Source organism: Canis lupus, chromosome 26, assembly GCF_011100685.1.
Source record: "Canis lupus familiaris isolate Mischka breed German Shepherd chromosome 26, alternate assembly UU_Cfam_GSD_1.0, whole genome shotgun sequence".
NCBI classification, from domain to species: Eukaryota; Metazoa; Chordata; class Mammalia; order Carnivora; family Canidae; genus Canis; species Canis lupus.
In genome coordinates, this window is record NC_049247.1 from 7,537,046 (window position 1) to 7,549,435 (window position 12,390).

Sequence of the window (12,390 nt, forward strand, 5' to 3'; positions counted from 1 at the left end):
ATCAAACTGTACCCAATTTAATGAAGGAAGCCCTTGGTTGGTGTCCAGGCTGCATTCAATTCTGAGTAATTTTTTGAAGAGAACAAGTCATCTGAGAGTTTCCTGTTCCCTAAAATGTCCCCAGGAACTTTTTAACCAGCTTTGTAATATATTTCCTAAGCCCTTAGCAGTTGCAAAATTGATTCATAAAGCTTGGGGGTTTTTTGGTTGTTTTGTTTTTGTTTTTGTTTTTTTTTAAAGAACAAAATGTAAACCAGATTGCAAAGCCCTGGTGATGCTGTCTGATGAGCAGGTGCCTGTAGTACCCTGGCCCACGTCATCAATCCCAAGGTCACAGTGACACAGGCTGGTTTGGGGTAGTTCTGTTCTGTGCTCCAGAGTGTTCCAAAGACTCACAGAAGCCAAGTCTCCAAGTGGAGAGCATGCAGCAGGGAGGGCTCTGTGCATGAGGGATGACACTACTGTCATTGACTTCTCTCACATGGACTCTGCTCCTGAGGAGGAAGGGCCCTCAGAGGAACAGAAATGTCATCTCACATGCCAGGGCCTCTGGAGAAGGACCTGGTTTGGGTGGAGGGGTGATGGACTGAGCATGTGTAGAGAAGAGCATTTGGCACATTTGTCTGAATGAGGACTCATTGGTGATAACATATCTCTAAAATCTAAACATAACTTTCACCTGTTTACACAATGATGGCACTCTATTCTCAAGGTCAAAACACCACTGAAAACTTAGTTATGTTCCTTAAATTATCCCCTGAGCTGGGGAACTGGGCCCTGTTCTTGCCTCCTACATGTTCTGAGGCCCAGCAGAATGTGAGGTCCTGAATCACCTTGGCTGGTTTGCGGAGGGGGAAGTTGGGGGAGGCTCACAGACTCTAGCTGGTGGTTTTTGCCCTCTGTGGGGCTGGCCAGGTGGTTTATGGTCCAGGTGCAGCACACACAGGGCCCCCAGGGTGCTTCTTTGCATTTTCTCTGGCAGTTGCCACCAGGGTTAAGCATGGCCAGTGATGCTCTTCATAACGGCCATGCAACTGCTTAGGTATTTTGCTGCTGAGAAGCCATGAGCATGGATTCTAAGGAGCCCCAGAGCACAGAGCACCACCACCTCAGTCAAACAGCAGGCAGAGGTGATCCACATCAGGCCACATGTGGCACTTGAGCCATGTGTGTCCCTAGGAAGGCCTGTTGCAGGTGGAGTCCCTCTCTACCCCCAGGACCAGGCTACCTCTGGGTCCTTTTCAAACCCACTCTGACAGTGCTGCCTTAGATTAAGCAGGAAGACAGGCAAGGGTATCTAGCCATCATTTACATCCAGCTGCTAGTGTGTTTCTTGCCTCCACCCACTTTTCTATTTCAGAAACAGCGGAATGTCCAACTTTGTGAATTCCATTGCTTAACAGAAATTTGCTTTTAATGTCTAAATGTTCCAAAGATTAGAGTGGGGGCAGGGAAATGCAGGGAAAGCAGTGCTTCTTGGGGGAAAAAAAAACCCACACACAAAGTCCTTTGTGCTTCAAACATTCTTTACAACTTCACTGACCGTAGGATCTTGTCTGAAATCTTGTGAAATGGTTAGGCCAAGAATGTCAGTTGTGAATATTTCTGCAGTGATTTCGTCTGGAAGTTCTTCTTCAAAGCAGATTTCTGAACCTAGCCAAATAAGAAAACAAATGCTTCCATAATGATTAGGTTTCTAACTCAGCAGCATTTTCCAAAAATACAAGGAACCAATACTAAACAAAAGTGAGAGGTGCTTTGTGCTATAGTTTGGCTCTGGGCCCTTCAAAACCCCTGGGTGAAAGTTGGCTAAAATCCCTTCTTTACAGTTTGGAGCACTGTTACCAAATCTCAGTGAATGTCACTGGAAAGCCTAAACCACGTGGTATGGTTGATTTATGTGTAACAACTGGGAGAGTAACATGCTAAGTCCCTGAGTCCACAAGGATTGGGGTAGGGGAGATTGAAGGCTGGAAACTGGATACTGGAGTCCAGAACCATCTGAGTTCAGGAACGCTGTTGAATGTGAGACAGGGGATGAACAATGAAAGCAGCGGGAGAAAGAAGCCTGGCAAGGGGATCTTTGCTCCTGACCCCAGTCTCGGTAAGCATGGTGGGCTCTGTCCACCACGGGGCATCAAGCACCATCCAGGGCTTGGCTGTGGAGACACCCCGTTGCAGGACCAGGACAGCTGTCTAGACTGGTTTCTCCAGAACTTAAATTCACAACCTTAACTTCAGGTCCATGTTCCTCCCTCCAGAGGACTAAAGAAGGAGGTGGGTAATCATCAGGCAGGAAAGGAGAGGAAGACAAGCATTAAGAACTTTCAAGCACTGGTAGCTCAAAGCTGGACTTGTGCTTATTCACTGCCCTGTCCTTATTCCAGTCTCTGGACAATGCCTCTCCTGAAACACCTTCCAAGCTGTCTCTTCTCCAGGTGGCCAGTACACATGCACCCAAGCCGAAAAGATGAAGACTGGGTCAGGGGAATAAAGAGAAAAACGAGACCAGGAGGCACAAAGGATGGATGGTACATGGTAACAAATGCTTTCATCTTTCAGACATGACCACCGCTCGCTGGTCCTTTCATAACTTATTCATGTTGGGTCCCCAGCGGACTTGCTTTGTTGTGTGCATGGTATTAAGGAGAGCGGCCTGCACCAGTCAGGAGAAATAAATGCACTTAAGTCTACAACAAATTAGTGAGCCCAGCTGCAGGCCCAGCCACAGTACCTTTGACAGAGGAGGCTGCAGGCTCGGACTTCCACCCCTCAGGATTCAGTCCAAACAGGGTAGCAAAGCAGTCACGCATCTCCTCTTCTGTCATGTGCTCACCTGAGTATCATAAAGGAAAGTGTCCCATTCAGCTCTTGGGACTGCACATAAAGTCAGAGCTTAGTATCATCATTCCGAAGTCTTAAAGAGAATTATTCCACAATTTCCTTTTCTTGAGACACAAAAACAATCTATGGGGTCCCATGATACGCTCACATATCCTTCCTCATAGGGTGTTAAGAATGGTGCTCCAAGAAGTCTCGGGATCCCTGGGTGGCTCAGTGGCTGAGCCTCTGCCTTGGCTCAGGGCATGATCCTGGAGCTCTGGGATCGAGTCCCACATCGGGTTCCCTGAATGGAGCCTGCTTCTCCCTCTGCCTGTGTCTGCCTCTCTCTCTCTCTCTCTCTCTGTGTGTGTGTGTGTGTCTCTCATGAATAAATAAATAAAATCTTAAAAAAAAAAAGGAAAAGAAAAAGAAGGGGGAAGTCTGTCAGGGGCTTGTGCAGAGAAATAAGGCATCTTTCTGATAAAGACTACATTTGGCTTCATCTCACCTTTCCCCACACTAGAACCACCAGTTTGACAAAGAGGAAACCGTCACCCAGGGATAAAGCCTACTTGACTTCCTCACATAATATAATGAGGAAAACAGTAGGTTAAAATGGAAAATTTTACATCGGTGTGGTTTTACTTCACCATTGCATCCCAGCATCATAAGAGCCCTGTGAGACTGGTGATTAGCCCTTCCACTCCCCTTTTACAAGTGAGGACACTCAATCTCAGAGGACCCAGGACAACACCCTTCCCAGCATGCCATCTTTGCCAGCTTGGCAGATCAGTAGGTGGCATCCCTCATGGTTGAAGCCTCTCCATCGCTTAAGGATACTAGGGGGTCTGCCTCCCCCCAAAACAGCTCTCTCCAGTGGGAACAGCCCAATGATGTGACAAGATACTCCCTACTTATGGATTTACCTTTCGTTAGAAGCAGTTTCAGGAAATCTTCTCTTCGTATGACCTTCTTTCCTTTCGAATTGGTAAAACCAAGAATGTCAAAGCTATGCTGGATGCCGCTCATGGTGTTACCAAAAGGTGGTCTGTGATTAAGGTAAACTTTGAAGAAATCCGGTAAATTGATTTTGTCAATTAGCTTCCCAGTATCCACATACTCACTAAATCTGATTTCATTAAACATATCTTCAATCTAGGGAAGAGATTAAAAAAAAATCTTGGTGAGCAGAAAAGACACTTTAGGGACACCCGGCTGGCTCAATCTTAGTTGTTTGAGCATCCGATTCTTGGTTTCAGCTTAGGTCATGATCTCAGGGTTGTGGGATTGAGCCCTGCATTGGGCTCCGTGCTCAGCATGGAGTCTGCTTGTCTCTCTCCTTCCCTCTCTGTCTCTCCCCTATTCTCTCTCTCTCTAAAACAAATAAAATTTTTTAAAAATAGAAAAGACACTTTGATATACTACTAAAAATTGGGCAGTAACAGATAAACATTTACAATTAGCTAAAAACATGTCTGCTAAGGGTTGTTTATATCCCCCCAAGAAAGAGATGTTGACATCCTAACCCCCAGGACCTCAGAATGTGACCTTAATTAGAAATAGGGCCATGGCAGATGTAATTAGTTAAGATGAGATCATACTAGAATGGGATGGGCCTTTAATCCATTGTGAACAGTGTCCTTCTAAGAAGAGGAGAGAGACACACAGGGAAGGGACATGTGATGACAGAAGCAGAGTGGAGTGATGCAGTTCAAGCCCAGGACTGCTGGTAACCACCAGAAGCTAGAAGAGGTGAGGAAGAAGGAAGGAATCTCCTCAATAGGATTCACAGAAAGCATGGCCCTGCTGACAACTGGATTTATCCTGTGAGGTTATAAATTTCTGTTGTTCTAAGCCACCCAGTTTATGATGCTTTGTTACAACAGCTCTAACATAGCAGCCAGTTTTTCAATACTAGCACTGCTACATTATTATAGCCTCTTACCTACCCAATCTTATAGTGTATCGACTGCCTCACTGCTTTGTGAAGAAATGTTAATTTCATTTAGAGGGTAGAATCTTCACAAATTTGGAAATTAGTTTATAAGAACAAGAAAATAATTCCATGTGAAACTCAAAACAGGACCAAAGGCTGTAGTAAATTTCTTAAGACATGATTCTTTTTTCTCTTTTCCATTTTCATCGTGCAATATTTTATATGTACAAAAGATCACATGTAACTTATGGAGTATAATTTAAAAATGAACACCTAAGAAGCCATCATTCATTAAAAAGATCATCAAATTGGTAAACCTTTAGCTAGAATAACCAAGAAAAAAAAAAAAGATAAGACTCAAATTACTAAAATTGGGACTGAAAGAGGTGACACCAGTACGAACTTTTCAGAAATAAAAAGGAAGCCAGCTCTTTCTGCCCATGGATCCTGTCCCCATGCTTTAATAAAACCATCTTTTTTTGGTACCAAATAAAGTATAAACAACAGCATATCAACAAGATAACTTAGATAAAATGAACACATTCCTAGAAACAAATGACCAAAACTGACTCAAGAAGAAATAGAAAATCTGAATAGACCTATAACAAGTAAAGAGACTGAAAGTAATTTCAAAACTTCCGCAAAGAGGAACCAATCATAATTTCTGTGAAAGATTCAAGGCACTTTCTTTCCATCTCTCCCCCATGTGTATAAAATATATATGTATATGTTCTACAAAATTCTTATCATATATGTATATAATTTTGTATAGTGGTTGGTTTGTTTTTTTTTTTTACACTGTTATCATCTAGTATTTTCAAAGAAGTCATATATTTTCAATGTAACATTCCAGGGATGGCCTTTAGACATAACATCATTGGTTATAGATATGAATGAACTTTTTTTTTTAGGATTTTATTTATTTATTCATGAGAGACACACAGAGAGAGAGAGAGAGAGAGAGAGAGGTAGAGACACAGGCAGAGGGAGAAGCAGGCTCCATGCATGGTGCCCGACATGGGACTCGATCCTGGGTCTCCAGGATCACGCCCCGTGCTGAAGGCAGCACTAAGTTGCTGAGCCACCCAGGCTGCCCACAAATGAACTTTAATTGATACTATATAAGTATGTTTAAGTGTAATATTTTCACATAGAGCATTTATTGAGTTTATGTTACATACAATTGCAAGTTAAATTATGTATAATTTTATGTATGAATAAAACACTATCCAGTATCATATTATTTACATTTTGTACTGTATTAATTTAAGTAGTATTATAAACCTGTGCTACTATTTACTATAAGGCAGTAGAGACTAGGGCTAAAAGTATGATCTTTGATGATAGACCTACGTTCAAATCCATTTTGGCTCTCCCACTTTCTGTGGCCTTCTCAGTTTCCTCATCTGGAAAAGGGGTAATGGAGTTTTAAAGTTTACTGTGACAATGTATTTAAGGTGCTAAACATTAATGCCTAATACACAGTAAACTCTCAGTCGGCAGTAACTATTCTTGTGATTGTTATATTTCTATGCCCTTGGTAATTACAATACATATAATTATAAGTTATAATTTATAGTTCTATAAATTATGAAGTACATGTATGTCATACTTTATAATCACATAAATAATATACATGATATATATGTTATAAATATAATATGTGATTTAACTCAACTCAGAAATAGAAGACTAACCCAAAGGTAACAAAAAGGAACTCAAAAGTGGGAGTTACTCATACTCAGAGTGTTCCAAAGATCTCAGTGAACACTCTTAGCACAAACCACTAAATAGGTAATTCACCTCTTACTCTTTCTCCCATGTGACTGATCAAGAATCACTGCTCGGAAAGCATAGTGTTGGTAGTTTTGGCATCATTGACATTTTTCCTAAGCCTCCCTTTTTTTTTTTTTTTTTTTTTTTTTGTTTTAAGATTTTATTTATCCAAGAAAGACACACAGAGAGAAAGAGGCAGAGACACAGGCAGAGGGAGAAGCAGGCTCCATGCAGGGAGCCCGGCGATGTGGGACTCAATCCCGGGTCTCCAGGATCACGCCCTGGGCTAAAGGCAGTGGTAAACCGCTGAGCCACCCAGGCTGCCCCCATGAGTCTCCTTTGTAAGCGTTAGTTGAAAAGGCAGATTCTGCTACACGTCTAAACAAAGTTCACGCTTGGAAGAGGAGCCCTGGAGACAGAATGGAACGCTGTGAGCCTTCCCTATGCCCCAGTGTGAAGCTGACTGAGGGGAAGTGGAGGCCCCGCTGCCCTGCCCGGAGCACTCTGCTTGGCTTCAACCAGGCCTTTCTATTGGCATTCTCATGCTGACCCTTCCTCCGCGAAGGCTGTGCTTCATTTGATTCACTAGAGGAGCTTTAAAGATTGAGCCCCATTCCCAGAGATCCCAATTTAATTCGTCTGGGGTGGCATATAAACAGTCACATTTTTAAAATGTGACTTCTCAGGGGATTTGAATGTATGGCCAAGGTTGAGAAGCATGACTTCAAGGCAGGGGTTCTCAAGCTTTGTCAGGGGTCAAAATGACCAGGAGGGCTTATTAAAACAGACTGCTGCTCCCACCCCCAGAGTTTCTGATTCAGTGAGTCTGGGATGGGGCGGAGAATCTTCCTTTCTTAAGGAGTCTCCAGGTGATGTCAATGCTGCTGTTTTGGGGGCCACATCTTTGAGAACAACTGCTCTTAGACCATAGAGCTTCTGCAGAGGTGATACTCGTGCCAAAAAGAATTGGCACCGGGCTTGTGATTTTCAGTAGAGGGGGGTGATGGTTGGCCCCTGTGGTTTCTGTTCTCTCTGGGCATACACCTGTCTCCTCCATGAAGCTGTAGCGATTGCTCTCAGGTCTGTTTTCTGAGCAGCTTCATTCAGAGCCTGACGTGTTGTAGGGGCCCAGAGAAGTAAGAATGAAAACAAAACAAGACAAAGCAAACAATGCAGGCATGAGTGGGGTCATGGGAGAATTCTTCTTCAAATATACAAAAGGCTTATTTAGAATAACCACTTACTGCCTTAGTTTAGTTCAATTTACTAGAAGCTACTGAGCATGTGGTTTAGTGCTAGGTGAATGAAAGACAAGTCACTTAATTATTACTAGAACAGCCCTGTACTCTAGGACTTTACAGTCAGCAAATATTTATTAAACACCTGCTAGGTGCCAAGCACTGGTCTGGGTCCTGTGAAGAGATGCGCAAGAGAAAACGTACAACGAAAGAGTGAACCAAAAGGAAGGTTCTGTCGCTGAGGTTTGGTTCTCAGCCCTGGCTGCCCAGGAAGAACCCCTGGGGGGCTTTCATAACTACCTGGCCCAGGCTCCACCCCTAGATTCAACTGCTCAGGAGGGAGAGCCTAGCATCAGTACTTTCTAAAGCACCCTAGAGTGACTTAATCTGTTTGGATTCCTTGGCTCTAAAAGATTAAGTGCCAAATGCAGGCGCTCCATATGAAGAGCTGGAAAACCCTCAGCTAGGTGGGCCTGGGAAGACCTCATAGAAGAGGTAGACCCAGAGGACAGCCAGCAAGAATCCAGCCAGTCTAAGATAAGGGGAAACAAGTGAGGAGATGGCGGGATGGGGGTGGGGTGCTGCCAGAGAAACTTTTCCAAGCCCCTTCCACATGTTCCTGTCACTATTGTAACAACTGACTACAATTGGAGGGGCTTAAAGCACACAAGATAATCTCACAGTTCTCAAGATCAGAAGTCTGAAATGGGTCTAAAGGGCTAAAATCCAGGGGTGGGTGGGTCTGTGATCCTGCTGGAAGTTCCAATGGAGAATCTGCCTGTGTTTCCCTTCTGGCTTCTAGAGATGCCATTGTTCCTTGGCTCTTGGCCCTTCTACCTCCAAAGCCAGCAGCCTCATCACATATCCTGACTCCTCCTTCCCTTATCACACCTGCTGCTCTGACTCTGACCCTCTTGTCTCCATCTTAGAAAGATCCTTGTGATTACACTGGGTCCACCAGATAATCCAGGTAATCTCCCCATCTCAAGATCCTTGATTTAATCATACTTGTGGAAATCCTCTTGCTATGTAAGGTAATGTATTTACAGGGTGCAGGAATTAAGACATAGACACCTTTGGGGGCATTATTCTGCCTGCCACACCTTCTGCTTCTGTTGAGAATTCCTAAGAGAGAGCTGGTGGGTTGGGATTCTGCTGAGGCATTGAGGACCTTGGTGCTATCGGCAGCTCAGAGGATGCACACTGTTAGTCCAAGGGCTAAATCTGCTGATATGCTTTGTTTGGTTCATATGGTACTTCAAAACTTAGGAGATTTCATATAGAAATCTAGATTTCAGACTTTTCTTGAAAAGTCAGAGGAGTCTGATAATGGTAAGTCAGAGGAGTCTGATAATGGTAAGCATGATAATTTTCTTGAAAAGTCAGAGGAGTCTGATAATGGTAAGCATAAGATAGAACGGAAAAGAAACCATCCCCATTAGAGAGATGTATTCTCTGGCAGAGACAGCATGGCATCCAGGCAAGAGGGGCCCGTTTGGCTACCCCCTCCTCAAAGGAGTCTTGGGGTCATGGGAGGTGCCTACCTAGATTCCACACCCTCTATCATAGACCATGCTCTGGGAACCCTGAATCCCTGGGCTCCCTCCCCTAAATAACCCAACCCCACTTCTAGGACTTCAAGGGCTCCTCCTGATGTCATCCTCTGAGAGTGACCTCACAAGTGGCATGCACCCCCCACCCATGGGCCTGAAAGATGGCCAAGGAGGGAGCCAGGGTGGGGAAACAAGGGATAGTCACTGGCCTGGCTCTCCTCATGCTGCCCAACTAAGCACGAATCTCAAGGAGTCCCAGAGTTTGAAGGAGCCCAAATTAAAGGTAGAACCATCAAGGTGAGGTATTAACAGTTTGTTGCTTGGTTTATAATTTCTACACACCTAGTCCTGCGGCCCCTGAGCCTCTGTGGGCACTGCTATGCAGGCCCTGTGACAGAAGGATGGCCTGTTCCTGGTGAATTGGGGTCCCCTTGCCCAGGATTCCTTTACTTCTGCCTCTGCCATTCACTTCCATAGGCCTTTAGATGTGTAAGCCTGGTGTCAGCAGCAGAAAGCCACTGATGGCCTTAGAATCATGTTTTATAATTATGCTTTGCAATCTCCCTGTGAGGCAGAGGGAGAGCATGATACATTTGAACTGAGGCCTTCCTCAGTGTATAAGCAAGCTCCCAGTGTGGGTCAGTTTCTTTTCTGGAGGACCCTCCCTCCTACTTATGCCTGCCTGCCCCATGCAGGATGCTTTCTAGAACATCCTCAGCAAATGAGGAGCTAGTCTTGTCACAATGCATGTCTTCACCTCGTGCCTTCTCGTGGAACCCCTTCCAGCGCTTCTGTACTGCCCTGGGCAGGGAAGGAAGGTGCTGAGGAGCAGATTTCAGGGCCAGGCTGTCTCACTGCACAGTCACATCTGGAGACAGCTCCGCTATTTATGCACCGCTCCATGACTCACAACTCCTGCCCACCCCCCCCACCCCCCCCGCCCCACCGGCTTCCTCCAGGAACTATATTTGGATGATGGCTGCCTTTCTCCCAGAATGGGACACACCACACCCACTGGACGCAGTCCCAGGGTCAGGCCAGCCCTTGGTACTCAGCCTCTGTGCTTACTCTCTTATTGTCTGGGGTGAGGTGATCCAGACACGAGGACACCATCCATTCTGGGGGCCTTTATGATGACCTTCACCCAGGCCCTCATCAGAGCCCAGGTGTCAAACACTTCCAGGCACTCACTCCAGGAAATGGCTTTAGTATCTTAATGACAAGTCCTCCAGCCTGTCCCAAACTCATGGCTGGGGCTTTGTCAGTTAAGTGCTCACAGCTCTTCAAAGTCCTGCTTCCTTGTAGCTGCACCCAGAAACATGAGTTACTGATTCAAGGCAAGAAATAGTGGGGCACCTGGGTGGCTCAGTGGTTGAGCATCTCTGCCTTTGGTTCAGGTTATGATTCCAGGGTCTTGGGATTGAGTCCCACATCAGGCTCTCTGCAGGGAGCCTGCTTCTCCCTCTGCCTATGTCTCTGCCTCTCTCTATGTGTCACTCATGAATAAATAAAATCTTAAAAAAAAAAAAAGCAAGAAATAGCAAATAGAAACCAATCTGGCAGTTCCTCAAACATGGAGCTCTTGGTACAGCAATTCTACTCCTAGGTATGTAGGCAAGAGAAATTAAAATATAGCTCTACACAAAAACTTGTATACAAATATTCACAGTGGTATTGTTCATAATAGCCAAGATGTGGAAACAACCCAAATGTCCATCATTTGGTAAATGAAAAAATAAAATGTAGCATATCCATATGAATGAACAGAACATTCTTCAGTTATAAAGAGGAAGGAAGTACTGACACCTGCTACAACCTGGATGAGCCTTGAAAAGATAATGCTCCGAGAGAGAAGCTAGTCACAAAAGACCACATACTGCATGATTCCATTAATATGAAATGTCCAGAACAGGCAAATCCATAGGGACAGTAAGGAGAGTGGTGACTGCTGGGAGCAGGGGAGAGTGACTACTAACAGGCCACTGTATTAAGTGTGCTAATGGGTGTGAGGTTTCTTTTTAGGGCAATAAACATGCTCTGGGATTAGACAGTGGTGGTGACTGCACAGCTCTGTGAACAAACTAAAAGCCATTTTATTTTTTTTTAAGATTTGTTTGTTTATTTATTTATGATAGAGAGAGAGAGAGAGAGAGAGAGAGAGAGAGAAGCAGTGACACAGGAGGAGGGAGAAGCAGGCTCCATGCTGGGAGCCTGACATGGGACTCGATCCCAGGACTCCAGGATCACTCCCTGGACCAACGGCAGGCACCAAACCGCTGAGCCACCCAGGGATCCCCTAAAAGCAATTTTAAATGCATGAATTGTATGGTATGTGATGTATCTCAATAAAGTTGTCAAAAAAGAAGAAAAATAATATGAGGTGAAGTTGAGGCACAGGCAAGTAACAAAGCAAATAACACTAGCGTTTTTTTTTTAAATATATTTTCTACCATCACTATGATCTATCCCATTATAGTCATAAAACCAATAAAGATTTGTACATCCTTGTTATAAAAAATTCAAGCGAAGATATGTAAAGAGAAGAGATATAAAGAGAAGTAAAATGCCCTGTAATTCCCCACCCCTCAGCAACAACTAGCATTTGATGTCCCGACTTTTAGGGTTTCTTCCTTATTTGCACTAAAGCGCACATGTAGAAACAGAACACAGGGTCTGGGCTCTGTCCTCAGGGGCTGTGACATGTCCCTAAGCCTCACTTCCCTATCTGGAAAATGAAGACCATAAAAACATCTCCCTGGCGTGAGGATTACACATCAGTTGGGTTAGCATAAAACTAGGCATGCCACGAGAGCCCCATAGAGAAGAGCCCAGTTGTTGCTGGTGGTGGTGGTGTTATTATGGTATTATTGTCTCCTGCATTCTTTTTTAGCAGCTGTGTGGCATTTTCGGATTTCTTTCTCTAAATGCATTAAAGTGTGAACAGAAATTGTTTTGTCTTGCCCTGATCTCTCTGCAGGGAGACATACTGTTCACTGGTATAGGGGCTCCCAGGTGACTGGGAAGGTCTCCCTAGAACAGTAGGCCACAGAAATAACTCCTGATA

General features: G+C 44.5%; 1 protein-coding gene across 1 annotated transcript in view; it reads right to left on the reverse strand.

Moving 5' to 3' along the window:
* Window positions 1-1,387: 1,387 nt before the first annotated feature.
* Window positions 1,388-12,390, reverse strand: part of CFAP251 (cilia and flagella associated protein 251) — a 66,936-nt gene continuing 55,933 nt past the window's right edge. Inside the window, exons 21-23 of the mRNA XM_038574962.1 lie at window positions 3,750-3,978; window positions 2,735-2,836; window positions 1,388-1,653 (exon numbers count right to left, since the gene is read on the reverse strand). Coding sequence (XP_038430890.1) covers window positions 1,517-1,653; window positions 2,735-2,836; window positions 3,750-3,978 — 468 coding nt within the window. The 3' untranslated portion in view covers window positions 1,388-1,516. The remainder of the gene's footprint in view (window positions 1,654-2,734; window positions 2,837-3,749; window positions 3,979-12,390) is intronic.